The sequence below is a fragment of the Cloeon dipterum genome, chromosome 3, assembly GCF_949628265.1.
Source record: "Cloeon dipterum chromosome 3, ieCloDipt1.1, whole genome shotgun sequence".
Lineage (NCBI taxonomy): Eukaryota > Metazoa > Arthropoda > Insecta > Ephemeroptera > Baetidae > Cloeon > Cloeon dipterum.
This window is the reverse complement of record NC_088788.1, coordinates 16,635,746-16,659,931: the sequence shown is the minus strand read 5'-3', so window position 1 is coordinate 16,659,931 and position 24,186 is coordinate 16,635,746. Positions and strand designations below refer to the sequence as shown.

At 39.3% G+C, this 24,186-nt stretch overlaps 2 protein-coding genes across 7 annotated transcripts; one reads left to right on the top strand and one right to left on the bottom strand.

The window, feature by feature from the left end:
• Positions 1–388: 388 nt before the first annotated feature.
• LOC135940765 (protein D2-like) lies at positions 389–2,261 on the bottom strand. Of its 2 annotated transcripts, XM_065485809.1 has the most exons (5): positions 2,110–2,261; positions 1,868–2,011; positions 1,504–1,627; positions 1,304–1,441; positions 389–747 (listed from the first exon to the last, which is right to left on the bottom strand). In XM_065485809.1, the coding sequence occupies exons 2-5, from the start codon at positions 2,009–2,011 to the stop codon at positions 533–535; spliced, it is 621 nt and encodes a 206-aa protein (XP_065341881.1). In that variant the 5' UTR covers positions 2,110–2,261; the 3' UTR covers positions 389–532. The 2 variants fall into 2 exon arrangements, with proteins under 2 accessions (XP_065341881.1, XP_065341880.1); XM_065485808.1 differs by lacking the exon at positions 2,110–2,261 and having other exon boundaries at positions 1,868–2,083.
• Positions 2,262–4,761: 2,500 nt separating this feature from the next.
• Positions 4,762–23,055, top strand: LOC135940759 (M-phase inducer phosphatase-like). 5 transcript variants are annotated; one of them, XM_065485790.1, is made up of 10 exons: positions 4,762–4,921; positions 6,466–6,547; positions 6,753–7,014; positions 9,757–9,802; positions 19,590–19,637; positions 19,842–20,115; positions 20,205–20,369; positions 21,018–21,357; positions 21,594–21,930; positions 22,342–23,055. In XM_065485790.1, the coding sequence occupies exons 3-10, from the start codon at positions 6,765–6,767 to the stop codon at positions 22,622–22,624; spliced, it is 1,743 nt and encodes a 580-aa protein (XP_065341862.1). In that variant the 5' UTR covers positions 4,762–4,921; positions 6,466–6,547; positions 6,753–6,764; the 3' UTR covers positions 22,625–23,055. The 5 variants fall into 5 exon arrangements, with proteins under 5 accessions (XP_065341862.1, XP_065341863.1, XP_065341861.1 ...); XM_065485789.1 differs by having other exon boundaries at positions 4,789–4,921; positions 6,469–6,547; XM_065485791.1 differs by lacking the exon at positions 6,466–6,547.
• The last annotated feature ends 1,131 nt before the right edge of the window (positions 23,056–24,186 follow it).

The following is a 24,186-nucleotide window of genomic DNA, read 5'->3' as shown; positions in this document are numbered from 1 at the left end:
TGATTCGTGATCATTTAATCGTCCCATAATGATTGGAAAGCCTAATATTACAGCCCTATTTCTGACTCTTCCAAATAATCAGTTATTTTCGAATTTATATTTAAAGAAAATAAATTGATTTCCTGATTGCAATTAATAATTTAAGAAAGCTGAATTTTATGGAAGCAAATAAACTATTCTTTTTATTTTGTGGAGTAAAATAGCAATTTAAAAGAGCTTGAATGAGAGAACAGAAATTTTCAATATACGAGATCTTTTCAATTTTTTAGAGGCAATAGTATTTAAAATCAATGATTTAATTCATTTATTATTTGATTATGCGCATATTATAAGAATCATGTTTAATTTAATAAGTATTAGTATGGTTAGATTTGAAAATGATCAGGCATTATTGGTTTCAAATATAAATTTTATTTCACAAACACAGCGCCAAATTCTCTTAATGATCGGAAACAATGCAATGTATTTGGGTGTGTCTTCTGGCTTGGCCAGCAATTAATATAATTTTCTATTAGTTTGGAGTCTTTCTTTTTTAACCTCCAAGCTGTTCGTAGAGCTTGGGCACATAGTCATCCCACTGGGCCTGGTAGAAGTTGCCAGCCACCGGGTTGCCAAGATTGTACTTAGCGGCGAATTTGCGGATGGAGAACTTGCCCCTGTTGTCGCCTGAGCGGTTGGTTAGCCTTGGCTCGTCGAAAGTCAACTGACCAGACTGCTTGTAGACCAGAAAGACGTAGCGGTGCAGACCTACGCGTAGTTTGAAATTAATTCCTGGACGAAGGGTAGGTAGAAATAGGATTGGCCACCTGATCAAAAGAGCAAGAAACCCCCGTTTTTTCCAAACAATAGCGAAAATTAAGATTTTTCTTTCAAACGTTTTCCTAAGAATGGTCAAGATATCATTTTCAGTTAAAGTTTGAGTACAAAATGGTCAAAATAAAAGATTAAAACTGTAAATAAAGTAATTAAGTGGCTGAAAATACTCAGTCAAATTACTAACTGTCGTAAGGGAGAAATATTAAAATAAAATTTCACTTTTAAAAGCTAAATATGATATGAAAACGTCACTGCATTAAAACGTTTTTTTTTTTAGAAAAATTGTCTTGAAGGAATGAAGAGCTTTTCCACCCTTGTGATTGGTCGGAAGCAAGGAAATCAGGTAAAAAGTGACCGCTCAACTAAATTATCAAAATTATTGATCCCATTTACTAAAAATAATCCAAAGGAAAGAAAATAACCTAGGCAACTGTTTATATTGACAAACCTAGGAGAAAGGGAACTCAAAATTAAAGGGAATATTTACCTGTTCCCTGGGGAGGTCCAGAGCCTACATACTCGGACAGGGTTTCCCCCTCGGCAATCTTGTTCTCAGGGATGTTTCCGACCAGCCAGTGGTGCCACTCGCGGAACTTAGGCTCAGCTCGGCTGGGTGCGTCAGGGTCTGCAGCAGACACAAGCAACCGTTTCACCCTTTCAGCTTGGCACCACCTTTGTTTTAATTACCGGTCATGCAGAGCGTGTAGAGCGCTCCGCTCTCAGCGTTCCAGGCCACCGTGGGAATGTCCTTGACCTGCGTGGGCGTCAGTTCGTTGCCCTGATCCACTGAAACGCCGCTGTTGTAGCTGACCTGCGAATGTTCGTCGCATTTTTTATGAGTTAAAGAAAAAAAGGAAAATTTAAAAGCTGTGAGAGGATTTTGCAAAATTTGTGTCTCGTAGACAGAATATTGACTTCGATTTATTAGTTGTCAGAAAACCACGTTATTTAAAATGTACCGTCAGAAAAATCTGGGCTTTTGTGTATTGAAAGAAACAGCCGTGGAAATAACCAAAGAACGATTTTGTCGAGATTGAAGGCTTTTTCGTACCTTGGCCACCTCAGACGGGGCGACGTCGATAACGTCGGGCACAATGCCGTGCTGCTCCATGTTCCTGGCGAGAACAGAAATCGACCTTTTGACCACGTTCGAGATAATCTGTCTACCGGCACCACCAAGAACGCCGAGAACCATCTGTGTGCAGAGAAACGAGCCGAAAATTTGAGAAAACTTCATCTTTCTGGAGTCAACCGACTGACGGCTTGCTCCTACAGAATAAAACTGGATGTTACCAAGTGGAAAAATTTATCCTCGGCACCGTTATTCAATGAATAAATCTGTTTCGCAAGGTCAAAATCCTTCCGATCGCTGAACTCGCTGAAGGCTGAAGAAGTTTAATATTTTTTTTATCTTTATTACTCATACACGCCCACCAGTTGTGAATGACGTCACAAACGGCGCGCCCCCTATGTGAGGAGGCGTGTGCGACAGAGGAGTAGTCATAGTCAAGTGTTGTGAACCTACGGCCGACTGGGTTTCGGTTACCTGTGCACCTGTACCTGAACGAATTGGTTCCCTACCTGCGGAACACCAAGTGGATATCCCTGCAGAAAATATTATTTATATTATATAAAAGTACAGTTTTTTGCTATTAAAAAAGTTATCAAATAACCGTGTAGTCTTTGATTATATATATTAAAAAACCAGGTTCTGTAACTGGAAGTGATGACAAGTGACTCTTAACTCAGAGAGATGTGCGGACTCTGAATCTTAGTCTTGCTTGATTTCCCTCGCACTGCCTGAACTCAAATAAACATTTTTCAACCCTCTTTAACTAAAGGACTAACAATAAGAGGATAATAACTCGAGATATTCTTAATATTCTGAATGACAGAGACCCGTTTTTTCCCCGCTGGCCACGGGACTCAAGATGGGCTGTCTGGGACACACATTCGCGTAGTTCTTCGTAGTCTTCTGGCTGGGCGCCACCTTGGGCAGCGTGGCTTTCTCTCTTTTGTTGGTTGGGCGGCAATGCACAATTTTCTGGTGCCCAAAAGGCATCCGTGGAAGCAACAAAGCCGGCCGAGGAGAAAATCGACAGCCTCTGGCCCAACCATACAAAGACTAAAAAACACTGCCATCCAAAGGAAACCCAGAACTCTTTCTAATAAAATTCCATCTGTGTAGAGTTTCATAATGAATCTTTCTTTTAGTGAGAATGTGACATGGCATGTAAAAAATCACATTTCAGTCTCTCTCGGAATCTGTTGGCTTTGCTGAAGACTTCTTCTGCGGTGAAAGGGAATGCGAGAAGACCAAATGATCACCAACAAGGAGGCGCCCTTGGCGCCTGGGAAGAAGTTGATAGATGATGCTATACTTTAGCCATCCTTGCCGTCAATTACAAAGCAAAAGTTGAAACACAAATTGATAGCAGGGGATTAAAATTAATCTATGAAATAAATCGGTTTCTGCACTAAAATAATACATCTTTTTTAAAACTATTTTCTGAATTGTGAACAACTTACTAAGGTCTTGTCGAGTTGGGTATCATTTCTGATTCTGTGAACACGAACCGCAGCACTGCGCCGTGCAGAAAAGCGGCTAGGACGGTCCCGACCCAGGTCAAGGTGGTCACATGGGTTCGCTCGACAAGAAAAGCAGGTCTCCTTCCGTAACTAGACGGTAAAGGCCGCGCGGCCTCATCGCCAAAAACAGCATCAGGCAGCAGTCAGGGCTGAAGGCGGCTGCCATCGAGGAGCCTCGCGCAACTGTCCACCGCTCAGCCGTCCAGGTGGTCACGTTCCACAAGTGGAACAAGGAGGATGCGGCCAGCAGGCGTCGGCTGCACGGCGACCACAACAGCAGATGCTCTGCCGCTTTCGTTGGCAGCAACCACCAATGTTCAGTCTCAGACCGCACCAGGTACAGCTCGCTGCCGGCCGCGGACACCAGGTAGCCGACCTTCGGATGCCACGCCACGGTGGCCCAGATAGGGGCTCAAAGGACTCGTGTGTCCGGTCAGCCATGTCGACAGGACACGTCGATCACACTGGAGCGAGCGTGCTGAAAATTAGAACACTTATGTAAAATCGATAGATTAATTAATTCTACTTTACTAAAATTTGAACGTGTATCATATAATTGTACATAATGTATGTAGATACGTAAACAAACTTTCAAAAATTACAAGCCAAAACATTTTACGTTTTTTATTTTGACTTTAGCCTGGCAGATTTCAGTACAGGAAACGGTCATGAACCTCTTTGGAATTCTAGATTGCAACGGATCAACACGAATTTCAGTTTCAAAACATAAAATTTTGATTTACATACGATTGAAATGCGCGTCCCGGCTCGCAGTTAAAAAACGTGTTCGCCAAGCGCGATCTAATCAATTCCATAAAAACGCACCTCTTGCACCCACTAGCCGCTGCTCCAGGTCTCAAAGGTCGATCATCCGCAGGTGGGGAACCAATTCGTTCAGGTACAGGTGCACAGGTAACCGAAACCCAGTCGGCCGTAGGTTCACAACACTTGACTACGTACTCCTACTCCTCTGTCGCACACGCCTCCTCACATAGGGGGCGTGCCGTTTGTGACGTCATTCACAACTGGGGGGCGTGCCCTACTTTCGGCGGCCGATTTAGGCCACTTCGGCTCCGAACATTTGGGTTTCATTGGTACAAAAAATCGGCCAAAAAATCTAGTTTTTTTTAGTGTAATAACCTTAGTAGCGATTTTGGCCAAAAACACGTCTGAGCGAGAGACTTCATACTTGGCGGGTACTCTTGAAGCCTTCTCCTGCTCTGCGGCCTGCGCTGCCCAGCCCACATTACAAGCAGCAGTTAGCAGTAAAGCAGCGGGCGCAGCGGCCTGCCGCCTGGCCGCAGCACTAGCAAGCAGAAGCAACGGACTTTAGACTGCCTTCGTCATCCACGTCAACTCGATATTTGATGTTCTCGCTTGCGCTGCTGCCGGGCGCTTGCAGACATTCTTGGTCACTCACCCTGAATATGTCAGGACCGTTTTAGAGCAAATTTTCTTCCTCTGACGTGTTTCGGTGAAACATGACGAGATAACGTTTGCTGAAAACGGCGTTTATGTAAGTAATTTATGATTCATACACTGGAATTAAAAAAATAACCAACGCATTTTTAGCTTTGTTTGGAAGCTTAATGCACGTCGCAGGTTTAAAAAAAATATAAGTTGATCAGAAACCAACCTGTCGATGTTATCAAAATTATTATATTTTGGTTACATACATACATATAGATACACAAGTACACAATTCACATTTCACAGGAAATTTTTATTTTTTTTCTGCATGTTCTAAAAATTGTTTTCTGGTGAGAAACCATTAAAATTAAATTATGCTTAAATTTAATTTACGTGTGCCATAATGTAGTTAAGGAGCCTTCAGTAGTGTATCTTTCAAATTTAAAGTTGAATGATAGTGATTTTTTTATTTTAAAAAATGAAATTTCATGTAAAGTTAACCCTAACCGACCTTTATTTTCCATGTACTTCTGACCAAAAGTGCCCCAAAACCCATTTTTTTTTAATTTTACCGGTTACGCTACGCCCTCTTTTTTAGCATAATTAGGCAATTAATTGCTTTCGGGGTGAGAAAAATTATGAAAATTTAATAGTGAGAAGATAAAAAATAGTAATTTTGAGTCTCGAATGAATTTTTTATTTTTTCAAAAATTGCAGATTTTCAAAAGGGGTCTGTGTTTGGCTTCGTTAAAATTCACCAGTACATAGTAGCGTTAAATACTGCTTAAATTCAGAAAGCTGATTAAATTTCCAGTTTTCCCCACTCAGCAAAATTTTCTCAAATTTACTATTTTCGAAAAAAAAAATTGTCTGAAAATTTCAGCTGGCCGTTAAAGAACGTTAAAAATTTTTTGGAGAAAATTCAAAATACCCAAAATTAAGAATCATCTCAGAAAAAGATTTTTTCCATTTTAATAATTTCAATGATTCTCAGAGGCAAACTCGGACCCTTATGGCTATCAGAGACTGCGCATAATATAAATAAATTTTTTATTGATTTTCAAGGACAGATTTATTGGTTACCATGTGCGAAAATTTCAAATTTTTCTGATAATGGAAACGTAATTAAAATGATAATTGAGTTGCGCGCCGGCCACCTTCTGTAATGCAACCAGAAGCGACAGTGTGAAACGCCCCCCCTATGTTGGCCAGCAGCGCTGGGCGCTGACCAATGAAATTGTTTTTGCCAATTTTCTCCGAAATTTACAGTGCTTGACTATGTTTTCTCACATGATTTTGAATCCTCTCATCGAGATCTATCGGACAGCCAGAGTCTTTTTTTGGGGAAATGCGGAATTTCAGAGAAAATCGTGATTACACAATTCCGTTTTAAAATTCTCCATTTAAAACAATGCTAAGTTTGAGGCCGATTTTCTCGAAAATTTACAGTGCTGCCTATGTATTTTTTTTAAATGTACATGATTTTTAGGACCCAATCTGTATGTGTGTTAAAGGATTTTGCGGGGAAATTCACTATCATTCCTCTTTAAATTCTTTAGTTTTCCTTAAGTATGTATTATTTATTTTATTTCTATCAACCAATGTTAACGGTATTCAAGAAATGTAACAAATTTTTCCAATTATGCACAGAAGGATACCCATATTGCTTGATGAGTGCACACACTCACTTCTGCCAGATTCATACACTCATACACATTTCATTCGAAAAAAGGTAATGGTATTTTATACGAAAACACGTTATAATTTAACTAAAAATTTTACAAATAATTAAACCACAGATATTTTCCGCAGTTATTTTTTCATTCCAGAATTTTTATAATATGATACTAAAGTTGATACAATAAAATTTTATGTCTTCTCTAATGCTTTATTTGTCATTCATAATGTTATGAGTCTAATTTCTGATATATTTTTAGAGTGCCAAAATAATGGATCTGCAGCCGAAAGAAGTGCTGAAACGGCAGTTTCAGAACTACCTGGAGATAGCCGACTCTCCAGCTCCTCCATCCCCGGCTGGCAAGTCATTTGCCTTTCCCATCGATCTGTCGCCAATGTCCATGCTGGCCCAGAACATGGGAAGCGCCAATCTGGAAGATCCCGACCTTCGGAGGAGGCTGTCCCTTAGCAGCATGTGTGACACTCCAAGCCCCCTCTCGGTCAGCCAGCGAAAATCAAAAAGTATGCAAAAATTAAGTTTTTTCTTCTACTAACCAAGATCAAGGATCAAGCAAACGGTCACATGATCTAATTAAAACCTACAGCTGGCCGCAGCTCGTGATTTTTCCTTATTTTTTCTCCTTGTCGGACCGGGATAAAAAAAGTGCACTTTAGAAAAGCACCTTGCGAAAAACGTGTTCCTGCTCTCTATTCTTATTCTTAGCTGCAGCGGCGGTTGTCACAGTCTGGCTCAGCTAGGGGGACTCCTTTTGTAAATAAACTTGTTTTATTGAAGCTGAAGGAGCCGTTAGCGCATTCATCCAGAAAAGCACTGCGCCGAGCTGGCCCTTCTGCTGCTTTCATTCAATTATTTTAATGAAGATAATTTTTAGGATTGAGTTTTGTCATTGAAACACTTGTTTCCTAATTTTTAGTTTTAATTTCTAAAAAAGTATCTTGAATATCTTGAATATAGTAATTAAAATGAGGGATTTAAAAAAAGTGAATCCATTTATTCCAAACATTAATCATTAATTTAAAATATTAAATACAATCCAAAGGGAGTTTAATGATTAAAAATACATTATATGTAGCATAAATTTTGAGTTGTCTCATTAAAGGGAAATAAATCTTTCATTCGAGTACCATATTTTTATAATATTGCAAGGCCAGCAAATCTTGGAAAAATTTCTCATTCTATATTGGAATTTTTTCCTTAAAATTTAAAAATTAGTGGTTTAAAAACGCATGTATTTCCGTTTATTTAAATTTAAAAAAATTTATTGACAGCAAATTTAAGCCAAAAGTGTATCGAAAATAGGCGTTCATTGATCCATTTGAAAGAGGGAGAACAGGTAAAACCGCCTGTTGCTCCGTCTGGGGGCGCTCAGACCGCGAGTATGACGGTTGACGGCCACCCCCGTATTCCATAAGGAAGCCCCTCCCCTCGCCGTCTGCTCGAACACGTGCCACCGACTGCTTCCACCCCTTGGCCTAACTAACTAACAACCCCCTCGTTCAGCAAGCAGATGCTGAGGACCGGCTTTTGCCACTGCTGAAAGCTGCTGACTCGGAACGGGAAAATCCCGCGTTACCAGCATATTGTGATCTCGTTCTGTTGGTCTGAACAGACCATTCCCTCTCTTCAAAGCACAATATTAGTTAGAAACAATTTATTAAATGAAAAAAATAATAGAAATTGATTTATAGAGATTGTGTAAGGAAAAAATAGCTGTAAAAATATTCTGTTGCACGTTGAAAACTAACACACTTATTAGCTACTGTGTAATTTCCGTTTCAGATTACAGAATTATTTTTTACAAAATAGTAGCCAAAGACCCAATTTTAATGAAAGTGGTTTTGCTAAATAAAGTATCGAAAATAATTAAAATTGAATCAGTACATTATTCCTCCTGATTTGTATGGTCAGTATTGACAAAATTAAAAAATTTAGAGACAAAATATGAAAAAAAATATCCAATTCGTTATGCAGCTTTGTTTTAGCTATTCTAAATCGTTTTTTAATTATTTTAAATGGGTAAAATTACCAATGGCGCTTATTTTTCTTTTCAAGATCTTAAAACCCCCAAAATAATAATGCCCCCACAAATTTAAAAATAAAGAAACTCAAAATAATAAAGTATATATGAATTTTACTAAATGAATTTTGCTAAATTTTTAAAACTGCCCGTTGATTTGATAAACTTTTTCTTGTAAAACTACTTAAAAATTCAAATGTATGGCTTGAACTCATGAGGAGTACGCTGCCCCTTTGAGCGGGAAATGCATTATTTGTTATCACGAAATCGCTAATTTGCTAGAACTTGCGGTTGCTGACGTTTTCGTTGCGCCAGCAGAAGCGAAATATCACTTTTAAGCTGTGCATACGTGTCACATTCCGCTTATCAGCATGTGATAAGAGGCTCCGAAGCCACACAGCCGTCCGAGTCGGTTTGCCGAGCAGCGACATGGAGCCGATGGATTTGGATTTGGAATTTGCCAGCGGTATGTCTGTCAGCCGAATTCCTGCGATTCCGTTGAGCTCTTATTAAATCAGTCCAGGTGGAATGCTAATTCTGTCCCGATTACCCGCAAAGAAAATCAGCAGGTGGGTCGGGAAAATGAGGGATCGCTCGCGTTCAGGCCGTTGGAAAAGGGGATCTCCAATTGACGAATGTTTTCTATCTACAGCCCGCAGAGCAAGTAAATCTTCAAATCCGCGGGACGGCATTTGAGAGTGAGAGGTTGATTGACCTTCGCACCCCTTTTTTCCAGTTTGCCGCCAATAATTATGTAAACTCGGTAGCACGCGTTATTCCGGCGGATGTAAAACTCACGGCAGCCGGCGCAGAAAAGTCGCGGAAACACGCTCCGCTGGACTGAAAGTGAAACCTAAAGATTTTAACCATATTGTATTTTCTTGTTAAACTTTTTGCAGAAAAAAATCGGACCTGTCTTGTTTAAAAGTTGATTTAGTTTTGATATTTTTCGGCTTTAACTGGTTCCCTATTTTGAAGAAAATAAATTTTTTCTTATGAAAGATACAAAATTAATATTATTGCTAATTATTTAAAAATCTAATTTGCATTAAAAATTTTTATTTAAGAGCAGTGTTTTTTTTAAATATTATTCTCACAAAGAGGGAACCAGTTCATGCAGAAACCAACGAGGATAACTCCGATTAAAATCAAATCTTCAAAAATACCTTCCTCGCGAGTAAACATCTTCAAGTAATTAATTATTTTATTAATGCAAATGTTGCAGTTCTGACACAAAACACCAGCCAGGACGAAGCAATCAGCACGCCAAGGTAAGGGCTTGTTTTTAATGTTTTCATTCAAAAACATCTTTTCTATCTTCTATCCAAATCACCTCCTTTTGACTTATCTCGATCTGTCATCTAAAACAAAAATGATCAGTTCAGTTTAACCAACCTAACAATATTTTGAAGGTCTGGGTCTGGGTTAGCCGTTAAAATTGTTACCTGAGGGCAAAGAATTGTATCTTTCTTTTTTTACAAAGATCAGGATAACGCAATGCGAGGCGCTTCACACAGCCTTGGCCGTTGAATTCCATTCAACAAAGGTAGTTTTTTCGGGTCATAAAATAGATATAAAGACCGATTGAGTTAGCTTGGACTAAAGCGCCTAAAAGTGCATTCTTAGGGGTGTTCCACTGTCGTGAGCAATATGAGCGAAGAATTGAGGCGAGTGACAGGTGGGCCTCTACCACAAAAGTTGTGAAAACCGAGCCTGCGTTTCCTGCCTTGATTTTGCCGCAGCGCTAGGTAAACCTTAGAAGTGCGGTGCCGAAGGTGAAGTGCGACACCAGCCGTCTTTTTCTTGTGTTATCCATTGAACAAATAATTTCCGCTGCTGCTCTCCGAATAATATTACAATATACATGAACCTAAGCGTGGATGAATGCTATCCGAAGGTCTTTTCTACCTGACAAGCTCACCTGCCTTTTTGCCCCGAAATCCCGGCTCTTATCACCTGCTGTAACGGATTTAGTTGCGTGGAAATCTGGCATTGCAACTCGTAAAAAATTATGATTTGTTCGATTGGTTCTTAGTATTTGTTACCTTAAAGTAATCAAATTAAATATAAGTTCAGGATTTGTTACTTCCTAGTTATATAAATTAGCTGAAAATTATTTCTCTCCTTAATATCGTTCAAAATTATAATCATGGTTTGATTTCCTCGCCAGACAATTTCACCAGTTTCTCGCCCAAGATACATGATGTCATGCTATTAATTTAATTTATTTTTCAAAAACCCTGAATTTACGATTGTAGGTGAACGAATGCTACTTATTTTAGTTATTGTAAATGCCTTGATTTTTCATATTTTCTATCTACACATAATGAAATTTTTCATAATAAAGTTAGAGACCGTCTTTGACGAAGTTTCTGAGCACGTACCAGTCGATTTTTGAGGGTTGAATTAGGTAAAGGGTAGGTGTATATTTTTTCCGACCAAAAAGTCCAGCGCGACGTGCGTAGCACACGTAGAACTTGTTTACTGCCAAAAATATGAACATATAAGCGAGAACTGCGCATGCGTCAGCTGGTGTGGCCAAGGAGAGGCGTCACGTCAGCCGCTAGCAGCCGCGGTTGGCGTGTGCCAGCTTCTGACGCATGCGCAATTTTCGCATATAGGTTGATAGTGTTTTGGTGGTAAAAAAAAGTTCTAGTTGTGCTACGCACGTCGCGCTGGACTTTTTGGTCGGAAAAAATATCCACTTTACCCTTTACCTAATTCAACCCTCAAATATCGATTGGTGTGCTCAGAAACTTAGTCAAAGACGGTTTTTTAAGCCTTGTCGAAGTTCAGAAGACACTGCCCAAAATCAAGTTTTAAGTATTATTTTAAAATATAGGGGTAAATTCCATTTATATCCAATTTCTATAAATTTAAGCTCATTGACTACTAACCTACAAATTAGTAAAAATTTACTAGAGATTACGCCTGCAATCAAAATACTTGTGCCTTTTGCATTATAAAGCTGGGGTTTTGATTAAAAAATCATATCACATCTTTGAAGCTCAAAACCGATCCCAGGGTGAGATTTTTTATTTTTACTGTGCAACCGCTTGTTTTTTAGCGACGACACACATCACTGAGACGCTTCGGACTATTTTTCTCTCCTCTAAATTATAAAATCTAAGCCCCAGTCAGCAACAGGCTACCATTCCCATTAGCCTGCTGTCAGAATCTGCCGCTATGGCCGAGGAATTTCGAATTTCACCTCCCAGCTTGTGTACCAGCGGATGTTTGAATCGCTGCTCGCAGCATCCCGCACCTGCTGCCGCGGCTGTTGCTAGACAAGATGCGAGGCGAAGGAAATCGCACATCATCCATTTTTCCTTCAGTTTGCCGCCTTTGTTCATTTATAAAAAAAATGGATTAAGAGATTGTTACGCTTTGTCTCCGGAAAGGCGATAGATTTTCAGTTTCGTGTGAAACGCATTTTCTGCCCGCGTTGAGTTACAAGCGCACGTAACTTGAGCGTTGGAGACGCTCCTCGGCCGCAGTCGATGCTGTGGGCGTATTCAAGCCCACTCATCACAAAAACATTATCTCTTGCTTGTTATGGCCCTCGCAGAGATGAAGCAGAGCCAGCGACCGTTGGAGCACAAGCGTACATTAGTACATTGCTTTCCTCTCTCCAACCGCGCCTGTAAGAAAAGAGAGAGAGAGAGAGAGAGAGAGAGAACGTGCAGCGCGGCCCGTCCGCAGCTGGGAAGCTGTGAGAGATGCTGTGTGTGGCCTAACGTTCAAACATTCTCCATCTTCACCCCGAGCCGTATATTTTTTTTATTTTGCCACTTTTACGATCATGGTAGTGTGAAAGTAAAAACTAGCTAAACTGACACAAAAATCACAAAACAAATTAATAAAAACTTTTCTATTTGAAAAAAGTATACTTGATTGTTGTATGCAAATATGTTCAGTTGTTCCTTTTTTAAAAAGAACAAAACAATGAATATATAAAAGTAATTAAAAACATAATTTGAGTAATTAATATCCAAAATATTCAATATATTTTCTTCATTTGATGGGCATGAATTCAGGAAAAATATTTTCATTGAATTTTGCTGGTGACTTTTTTTGAGTTAAGAGAACCAGTCTCTGACTTTTTCCTTGACGCACTGTGTTTGCATTCAATTAAGAGGCAGAACAGGAGTGATTGTTTGTTTATTTCTACTGACACATCAAAGCGTGCACTCCACTCCAAGTCAGAGCTGTTTTCCTTCTTTTATTGTCAGCCAGTCACTCCATTTTCTTGTGCGCAAACAAAGAAAGGCACTCGTAACGTCAGACCAGGTCTTGAATTCGCATACTTTGCATAGGGAGGAAATTGGCCGGACGCTGTGCTCAAACGGAATAAAGAAGACCTGCGCAGAATCAAAATGACCGACCACAAGGTCGAGATGTAGGTATTACGAGATGGACCAACAGCCAAATTCAAATAGCAAAATCATCAGCAGTCGCTGGGTAGCAATATTCTTTAAAATGACTTGTCAGAATCGACCTTTCATTAGTGAATTTGGGCCTAAAAAACGGCAAAAATATAAGGTTTTAATAGATCGAAGAAAATATTAATTTTTTAAACAAATAAGTAAGAAATACACATGGAGGAGATTTTGTGGAATCAAAAACATTCAATTTAATCTTAAATTTCAATTATATTTCTATGACGAGATTGAATTTAATCAGTCTTATAATATATTGGTGCGTTCGTTAAGTGCTAAAATTACCAACAAAATATTTTACATTCTAGGAACTGTACATTTTATCCATTTAAACAAAATCGTCGAAAAATTAAATAAATCCATATATAATTTTCGGAACACCCATTTTCTTGAATGCTCCCCAAGCAGTGATGGCATATATTATTTATGAACGAACTTTAGAAAATTTTTAATTCTTCTCCTTAGATATGAAATAAATAAGTTCAATTCATTAGAAGTGCCATCTGTTTTTCTCGCAGTTTGCCGCTGGAAATATTATTCAAATGAATAGCTTTTCCCGCGCGCAGTTTATCAAACCAAAACGATCAACAGTGCTCCCGCGTAAAAAGTGACAGCTCTCGCGTGTGCCCTGAAGAATTTCAGGTCCATTTTCCCCCCATCGTACACCGCATAAACTCGAATTGCAAAAGGACAATTTCATTTTTGGCCAATGCCAAAATGAGCACGTGTTGTCCTCGCAGCAGCTGCCGCCAAGTGCACACTTGTAAATGAACTAATCTCTCTCCTACTCTATACACATACATAATCCAAGTGCAAAACGACGAGTAGTGTGAATCACATTAATGGGCGGCAGCTGTGTGCTATATATACGCATCAATTGCAGGCAACCAGCATCGCACGCAGACGCGACGTCTGAAATAATCAGTCCATTGTCGGCGGCGTGGTGCAGGGGGTGCGACTCTTTCCACAGGGGTGGAATTTGGCGGGATATCACCCCCTACGGAAAAGCTTGTAATCTATAGAATATATATATTGCATTTGTTTTGGCCGCCGGCAATAAGAAGTTTTTTTCGCTTTGGCTTTTGATTTTCTAATGATGGCTCCCCCGATCGCAAAAGCGTTCGCTTGACATTCTCAAAACCAAAAATGAGGAAATTCCAGGGTTCGCACAATTATCCACCCAAACACGATTTTATACCTATTTTCAATCGTGTCAATTTCAGTGGTTATGAAGGGCTGGAATTTCCGGGGAAAGAAGTGGAAAGTCTTTCTGCCCTGGGAAATTTTTCGATGAAACGTCTTAATCAGCCTCACCTGTTCCTGTCAAATTTCAAACATAGTGCTCTGCTGCAAAAAAGGACCAATTTCCACCACAAAGGGCTGAGAAAGACGACAAAAAATAATTATGCAATGAGGGCATTCCACCGATTTCCGATTCAAAATGCACATATCTTTGAATGACAATGCGCCGCGCCTGACAAGATCGCTCCTTTGTTTGCAAATTGTTTTCAACTCGGAAGGAGGGATGCACCCCAGACTAGACTGCGCTTTGCCGATCAGCATGAGCAACAGCAGCAGTCTGGCTGGCGGGACGGTAGAAAAAGTGGAAGAGAGCAGCCGGTTTCATGAGCGAACAAACGGCCCGTGAGAATTGCGCTCGAGAAATCAGCCCTGGCTGCCGCCTGCCGCTACTGCTGGACCAATCTTCATTTTTTTTTTTTTTTTTTTTGCCACAAACAACAATAAACAGCGCACCGAGATCCTATTTAACTGGCATCTGCTGCAATTTTGGTTCAGAGTGGAAAACTTTGTGCTAGTCTCTCGAGCAAAGGGGGCGAAAATGATGTATTTTTTAATTTTAAGAACACTTCATAAAGGCAAAATATTTTAGAAGTGATTTTTTTAATTAAATAACTAAGAATTATATCAAATGCTGAATTAGTTGAAAGCTAATTTTTTACTTGCAAATTCTCAAGTAGATGCACTGATTAGTGCCCATTTTCTACAAAATAAGTTTTTCTTGGGTTTGCAATTTGGCAACAAAATAATATTCTGTTAAAAATACTGTTTAGCCTCTCTTAGTTGTTTCCAAACATTGAAATCTAATCCCCCTGTTAAAGTTCAAAGGTGAAGAACAACTAAAAAAATATTCTCCAAATTAAAATCTCGTTTCGAGATGATAGACAGCAGGCCAGGTGCACCAAAAAAATTATTAGAGACAACTGCGAGGGTTCATAGCGGCAAAGGGGCGCGAGACAATTCTCACGCGGCCGATCGTCTCCCGCGCGTTTTCTTTTTTGGCGCAAAATGCTACATTCTGGAGCAAAAGTCCGACGCGAATTTAACACGCGCGAGGAAAAGATGCGTGTTGTGAGAGGCAGAGGAAGAAAAGGTTCTCATAACACAAAGCCTAGGGGTGGACAGTGGGGCAAGGGTGCGCACCCCTGGCGAGTTCCCATCGCACTCCCAGAGCTAGGGGAATAATGTCTTTGTCTTTTGCTCTCTTCTGACTGAGAAAATGGGTAATTCAACTCGGGACGGAAGAAATCGAATCGGCATCAGTTTCAAACTGCTCGTTAGAGTCGGGAATTTAAGACGGTCGACTGTTTTTTTTCTGTTCGTCTGATTTTATTTTAGGACACCAAAGAAGAATAAATCACGCTATACAAGAGTTTAATCGAGCCTTTAAAACTAATCTTAATGTTAGCCGTTTCGAGCATTTCACGAAAAAAACGACTTAAAATAAATAAATATCTTCGTTGTTGATTGATGCCTTTTCAAGTTACGTCAGCATTTTCATCGGTTCCAGATTGTTTGACGGCGAATTCGACCAGTAAACAGTAAAGTTAATTTCAAGAAAATATTTCGTGGTTAAAAAATGAAAAGTCGCGAGTTAAACCATTTGAATTTGACTTTTTATTGTTAGAGACCTTAAAGAGAGACAAAAAAGTCGCCAAACGCCTTTTTCCTCCCTTAAGAGCCCTATGTGTATTGCTTCTACTAAATCTCTTGCCATTTTGCTACTGATGAGCGGAAAACCGATTGTTTGGTGTCTACTTGCAACTTAAGAGTCGGTCTATCGATTTATAATCACAGATATAATTTTCAAGTTTATTTAATGCGAATGAAAACATGGATATCGGAGAGAGCAGCAAAGAATTTGCTCGAAAAATCATAAACAGTAAATTGTTAATGCAACGCGCATGTCAGCATGCAGCTCCCGCACGATGTAAAACACGTGAGCAGCATTGCTCTCAAGGAGGCTAAGGAGCTTCTGACATGCGCGTTGCCTTAGCCCATTAGCGTCGAGGACTTTTCAAACAGATTCTTTGCTGATTTCTCTGATTGGTTTTTTAATTGCAATTAAATTTTTTTAAATCTACTTTTAATGTGATTCTGTAATTATCTTATGGATCACCAGCTCTTAAGCTGCAAGTAGAGACCAAAAATCGGGTTTCCGCTCATCGGGTTGTAGAATAGTAAGCGATTTATCCATCAAAGGCATTTAACATGGGGGTCTTATGGGATCAAAAAGGCATTCAGCGACTTTTTCCAGTACGCTTGTCTCTCTTTGAGATCTCCACAATTTCTAAAAGCTTTAAACTGTGTTAAAACTTTTCAAATCGTGAACAATGTGATCTATTGGCTAGAAAATCGCTCGGAAAAACGTTAAAAAATTTATGCTGTCTTATTTAACGAAAAATCGTCGTCTTCTTGTCGGGAAACGGGCAAGCCGTCTTAAAATTTCCAACCCTACTTTTTATCGATTCGCGTTGGGCTCCGTTGAAAAAACCGACTTTACAACAACTTGAGCCTGAAACTGGAAGTAGCAAACAAACACATGGTTTGTCCTATTCTCCCGTCTGGTAATGCGCAATCCATAAGTGTAGATAAATGAAATTGCTTGGCCTTGGAGGGCTTTGTGTGTAGCCGCCACATTTGCTCTGGAAGAATTTTCAGTTGAGCAGGGGTTACGATAGGGGCACGTGCTCGGCCCTAGCAGCTGTCGTTTCCACCTCGATTTCGTTTGAGTTTGCTCAAAATTCGTCTCGAGAACTAATTTACGCTCTGAAGGCAGATTTTATCTTTTCCTTCCGCTAATTTACTTGGCGCTCGCTCGTACCGCCGCGCCAACCCTTCTCATTCATTTTTCGGCGGAAATTTTGCGTCCGGTCCCGAGTGAGGTGGAATATATTCACACTTGAAATTTTATGGAAAAGTGCCGCAGGCTGAGAGTCAATGTTGTGCGCGGCAAGGCCATTCGGACGCCAACATTGTTCATTATTCGCGCGACGCCGCCTTGCAACACCAGCCTTTGCATGCCAAGCAGCCGGCCTCTCGCAAAAAACACAACTCTTCCAACGGAATTATTTGGTCCGATCGCTGCACGAGTGTCGAGAATTAATAATTAAACCGAACGATTTCATTGCTCAAATCAAATTTTTCTAAGACTTGAGTATACGTATAGTGTTCCATATTCAAATTGAAAGAAACACGTTAGGGGATAGATTATGCGGACCGGATGTGCCATTTTGAGCAGCATGCCACAACCACCACTGGCGCTTTTCAGCCGGCACGTATGCACATGCTCCGCTCACCTAACCGCCTGAAGCCATTTCGCGGCAATTTCCGACTAAACTCTTCAGGACATGGCGAAAATATGGCTTGATTAATACTGGCGTTACTAATCACCTTGTGGCCAGAAAATATCTCATGGATTATTTCTGAAAAAATTGCGAATATATGGCAACGCTGCACCATTATTTCTCCTAATTTTGAATTTCTTTATTTTTATTTGACGAAATGTTTTGTAGAAATAAACTGGGTTAGATTATAACCGTAACAAAGAGGCTAGAAAAAAATTAGTAATATAATAATCGTTTTTGCGGTCTGAAATCCAATACAGCGTGCAGAACTAAATATTTGAAATTTATTCAGATGAAAACAATTTTGAGATTTTTTTAAGAAAAATTTATTTATGGAAACTACGGGAGTCCAGCCAATTTTGGAAAAATATCGGCTGGCGTTTGTTCAGCGTCACAAGGCAGAATAATTATAGTACAGTCATGTGCAAATTACACACAATCCAAATCTAACGCAGTGCAGTAATTGAGAGTTGAGAGTCAACTCAGTTTTTCATAAGCCACGGTTCGATTTTTTGCTTCACAACAAATTTGTCAGATTCTCCCAAATTTAATTAATTAGCTAATGAAGTTAGTTCAAATTTAATTAACTTCATTTTAATTATAAATATGAAATTTCAGGTTTGGTTTTATTTTACAATTTAAATCGATCAGCTCCTTCGCAAAACGTTACGTCCTGAGATTTGACTCTCTTAACTGAGCTAGGGAATAATTTTGAGAGGCAGCAAGCTACTTGTCCAGTGCATTTGTCTGTTGGCCTTGGTCCGATCATTGACTTGATCTTCCCGCCTTTTGCCTGCCGCGATTCAATGACCCTGCAAGCCCATCACCGTCACGCGCGATCCGCGGTGCCCAACTCGAGCATTGGTATTAAGCTCTAAAATAAATATTCCGAGAAACATTTTTCTTTAATTAAAGAAAATCAGTAGATTTTATTTTGTACTGCTCGCCAGCTATGAAAAACTTAAATGTGACCCCTGATGGCAATGAAATAATTTCCTATACAGTAAATGGGAAATTAAAACTTAAGATATAGAATGAGTTATATTTCCAGTTACAAAAATGTGCAGAGAAATATGTTTAATTTAACTTAAAAGATTTTTCACTATTTAAAATCTAAAAATATTTATACCGATCTAGTTATTCAACTCCTTTGCAGATTAAAAGTGGAATTTTTGCTTCCAAATGAATCCTGCGAATTAAATATTTAAGAAACTATTAAAATCCTTGTCTGAATGTGCGAGAAAATCTCAAAAAACAAAATAAATTTTTGAAAAAGCGGGAGACAGCTGCGTGGCGGGACGGGATGTGCGAACTCTCCCGCGCTCCCTCTAAAAGGCTTACGAACCATCGCCCAGGAACTATCGATAGCTCGCACGGCCGTCTAATGACGAGAAATATACCGCTCGGTATCGATACTGCTCTGGCCTTCCTGGGAGCAAACCCGCGTTATTGCTTCAGTCTTCAGTCGGGCTCGAGCCGCCGACCGAGAGACATGCACTGTCGAACCGCGGCACCCGCACTCACCCCTGAGAATGCTAGTCGTTGCAGCCCAAACTCCGTCCATTCGGAGCTGCGCTACTGCGATATTTGCAGGTACAGCTTTTTACTTTGCCTGATTCAAAATTTTTCAAAATATTCGAAACCCTTGCGGCGCCCTTACTGCTTTTGGCGCGAGGGGGAGCTGCACGAGGGGTGTGTTCGGTGGTTACACCCTTTGTTTTTTCGGTCAGGGCCGCATGGTGTGGTACCGTCGCACGTTGGCCGTGAAAACTAAAACTTGCCATGCTCGATTAGGAAACGAACTATTGCGCAGACCTTTCTTAACAAATTTTGTCACGTCATATTGATTTACAAGTATTACTGTTTTATATTTCTAAAACGGAATGTTCCATTACCCAACTTATTCGTTTCCTAACTCATATAAGAATGAAATCCGAATGAAAAAAAATATTGACCATTTTGAATTATTCCAGCATCTTCAGGACCTCTGCTAAAATCAGCAGCCCCGGGTCTCCTCTGAGGTGAGAACACAAACATAAAATATCGGATCTTTAGCTGAATGAATTAAAAATAATCGCAAATTCCCAGATTTTAACAGTGTCAATTTTAATATATTAGTTATTAAAACATTTCTTGCACGAATTACAACTTTTAAAATTTTGAAATGGATGACTTGTTTTTATGGAACAAATAAATTGTATAATTTTATTGTTATTTTGATGCAGGGCGAGAGAATGCAATCAACTGTCTCCGGGTGGAATTAAAAACAAAGAAAACCATTCGACGGCTGACTTTCTGCTGAAGGACACCTCTCAGGACAGTGTGCTGGACGACCCGGCGAGCAGCTTCAAGTTTACACAGCCGGCCATTGTGGCCAAGCTGCGGCAGGATGTAGCACCAATATCACCGCACAGCAACTTCAAATTCTTCCGCTCCCTTTCCTCCGGCTCCGAGTCCATCGATGACGGCTTTCTAGACTTCCTCAATAGCGACAAAGAGGTGAGCCTGAAATCTTTTTTTTTTTTTTTGCTTCGCCTTTATGATTTAACCGAATTAAAGACTAAACATAGTGATAATTGTGTTGCAAGGACGAGCCAATGTCTCCAAATGCGCCTTCGGGAATTAGCAACCTCCTTAAGGGCCACATCCACGGCGACAGTCCAAAAAGGTCGATGAGCGGACCCTCGAGCGCGAAAAGAAGTCTCATTCGCAGCCTCTCCAGCAATGATTTTGACACTCCTCCTACCTCAAAGGTAATAATTATTCTAAAACTTGCCACTTAAAATTAAAAAAAAAACTAACAAATTGGAGAAAGTTCAATTAAGCGGACGGTCCTCATTTTGTGAATAAACAATTGAATACATCTTCAAACTTTTTTGCCTATTGAATCTGTCATTGTTGGCATCACTTCGCATAGATATTGTCATTTTTGCTTGAATTTCACGTTCAGTGACATCTTTTCTAATTTTATATTTGGTTCTCCAAACCATAATTTTTTCGCACACGCGCCTGATGTGGTTTTCCCAGGAAAGTACAGTTTTTTCCAATCATAATTTTCCTACACGATTCAAGTTCTCTCTGGATAATATTCTTAAAATGTTGCAAATATTTCTCAAAATTCTTACAAAAAAAAATGTCAATTTCAAAACATGAATTTTAAAAATCTAACTTAAAAAACGGTCACCTAATATTTATTTCACAGAAAATTCATATGATCCTGATTTGTAAAAATATACTTTAAAATAGAAATATTGGACCATAATTTAAAAACATCAATGTATTTGTAAAATTTAAAAAATACACAATTTGTTTTTTTTTATCTGCAAAAGTAACTGTCTTATTTTCTCCTAAAACGAGTCAAAGAAATTTGAACTTAAAATTAACAATGTTATTCCCTTCAGGTCCGCCAGAATCTGTTCAAGAGTCCGAGTCTTGAAGTGATTCACGACCCCATGGAAGTAGTTGGCCCCAATTCATTCGCGTTCAAGCGCCCTGTGCCGCCGTCCGACTCAGACTCGTGCATAGATTCGCCGTTTCAACCAGCGGCCAAGAAGCGACGCACGTTCACCCCAGCCAATCCCCTGCGGGAGAACAGCAACAGTCTTCCGCCCAACAACAATGCACTCACGCAGAGCTCACTGCTCAACTACGGATTTCAGAAAAGCAAGTCGCCGGCCATCGATAAGTTCAAACGCAGCTTCTCCGACACTGATGCCATTATCAAGAACTCCGTTGAAAGATGTGAGTTGAAATATTATTTAAAAATAATTTTTTGTTTGAAAACAACAATAATAAAAAACCTTAAAATTAAGCTCAAACTGTCATGAAAATGATATAAATTTTATTTACATACAAAATTTAAGATGTTTAATAATACAGAGACAGATGAAATAATTTCAAGGCCAATGTTAAAATTATTAAAAATAACTCATTACATTATCATGAAATTATTGTTATAATTTGGCATCAAATTTCAGCTTATGCCGATTCTATGCTGATTGGCGACTTCAGCAAGCCCTACGTGCTGCCCCTGATGAACGGGAAACACCAGGATCTCAAGACGATCTCGTCAGAAACACTGGCCGGACTGCTGAGTGGCCAGTTCAACCTCGATCAGATTGTCTTCCGCGTCGTCGACTGCAGATACCCTTACGAATACGCCGGCGGACACATCCGCGGTGCCATCAACCTTTTTTCCAAAGATCTCATCGAAGAGGAATTCATCACAAAGTGCCGCCTACCCAGCGCCTCCTCCGAGCAGAGACACATTCTCATTTTTCACTGTGAATTCTCCTCAGAGCGAGCCCCTTGCCTGTAAGTTTCAAATATTAAAAACAAAACTACAAACTTTCAATATAATAGTGTGCAAAAAGAATCAAAATTTCCTATAAGTAGAAGAATGTATTTTATTCAAGAGTTAAAGCACAAAATTTTGTTTTATATTAGATTTTGAGGTGAATAATCAGTAATAAGTTTCTTAACACCCAACATTTAATTATTTTGCCCACTGCTGCCATCGTTGATTCAGAAAAAAAATATTTTGATTGGTCAAAAATACAAATGTGTAGCAAAATCTTTGAAAAAGAGAAACCAAATAATTGTCCAAAATATTGTTTGAAAAATTTTGATTGGATTTGTATATTTGCATTACAAAAGGGTACACATGTTTTATTTAATAGTGATTTTCACGATTGAATATTAAAATATTCGTCCTTGTGCATTCAGGTCTCGTTACCTTCGCGGCTGCGACAGGGCCGCCAACAAGGAGTGCTACCCTAACTTGTTCTACCCTGAGATGTATCTGCTGCACGGCGGCTACAAGGCCTTCTTCGAGTCGCACCCGGAGCTGTGCGAGCCGCAAAGCTACACGCCCATGCTGAACCAGGGCAACGAGGCCGACCTGAAGCACTTCAGGTCCAAGTCGCGCTCGTGGGCCGGTGACGTGAAGAGCATCCCGAACAGCAGACTGATGCCCAGCAAATTTTCGCTGAAACGCCTTGACGTCTGATTTTTTCTAAATGAATTTCACAATCGCATTACACATCACAGTTTTTGATACTTGTATCAGTTCTCCCAGATGATTTATATAACGCCCAGTTATTTGTTGTGTAAATAGAAATTTAACGGAGCGTAAGCGTTTTTGTGGTGTTTGTTGAATTAGGTCTCTTTGTCTGCCTCATTGACTAGAAGTGCTCAAACATGTATTTTGCTAACAAATTTCACTGCTTTGATCTTCACCCGAGGAATGCGGATTTAAAAAGGGTTTTTTCCTCTCTACCTTACTTTCCTCCACTTGGCTGTCGCGTTTGATATTCTGTGGGACTTTACTAACTTGAATAAAACCACAATGATGAAAGCCTCCTCTTCCCAACTGACTTTTGAGGATGAGTGTGTTCAACGTGTACCAGGATTTTCGTAAATATCGCTACGTAATTTTGTGTGTAAGACGGACATGAATGCATTATCTCATCCAGGGGTTTATTGCAATACAAACATGGAAACTGAAATCTATAATCTATGTCTAAAAGTTAATCTCATCGGCGTGTACTGTGTACATTACCAACCAACTCTAATAAAACCGGAATATGATGGTGTTCAAAATCACTTAAAAGAGAAAAAACTTTGCAGTTTATTTATAATAGTTCATATTCATTATACATTCGAATACAAATTAAAAATAAAAAACGAATCAATATAAGCGTAACCCTCTTGAAAATTAAAAAAATGTGATGATTGATGAAAATCACTTTTTCAAAAATATCGTTGTTTGTTGACAAATATTTTTTAACGTAGAATATCTTCAATTTTATTATTTTTTCTTCATAATATCTAAGTTTGATTCAGTGACTCAAATTAAATTTCAAATAAGCAGGTATTTTTAAGTATCACTTTTATTTCTGGTCATGGTGTTCTGAAAGAAAAATCATTAAGTCTAGGTTGAAAATATTCAAAGGAAAGAATATGGAGGGTGCATTTGGGTGCTTGTTGACGATTTTAAAAGAAAATTGATGACTCATGACTCTCATGAGCCACTGACCCAAGCACAAAGGCAGCGTTTCCATTCGCCTTGCACATTCCTCAGCATGTCTAAAAAATATTTTTCTAAAAACACTTAAACATAGACCTAACATATAAATCACAGCCTAAGGCATTGTGAAAGTCCTCTGCCTTTGTCTCGTGTACACACATTTTTTAACTGGGGTGGTCCATCGTTTATGGTTTATTCTCAATAGGCTCCCAAGTGTATTCTAGTTCTCCTGGAACGCTGTCATAAAGGGTTTTTAGCGCGGTCAACAGGGCGCTCATTACACTTTGTAGTTGTAGTCGTCTTTCAGAGAGTGCAAACCTCTGATTTTATTTTTAATAAAATAGAGGTATTACGTTGTGAAGGTTTACCTTGATAATATAAAATTAAATCTAGTAATCCAAATTTATTAGCTTATCCAAAATATTTCATTGAAATTTCGGATGTGTTTTGATAAGACGGTTTCCGTTTTATGCGGAAATTTAATTTCAAGGATATGAGATTTTTTTATTTTTTTTTTTAGAATTTGATTCAGGCTTATTGTG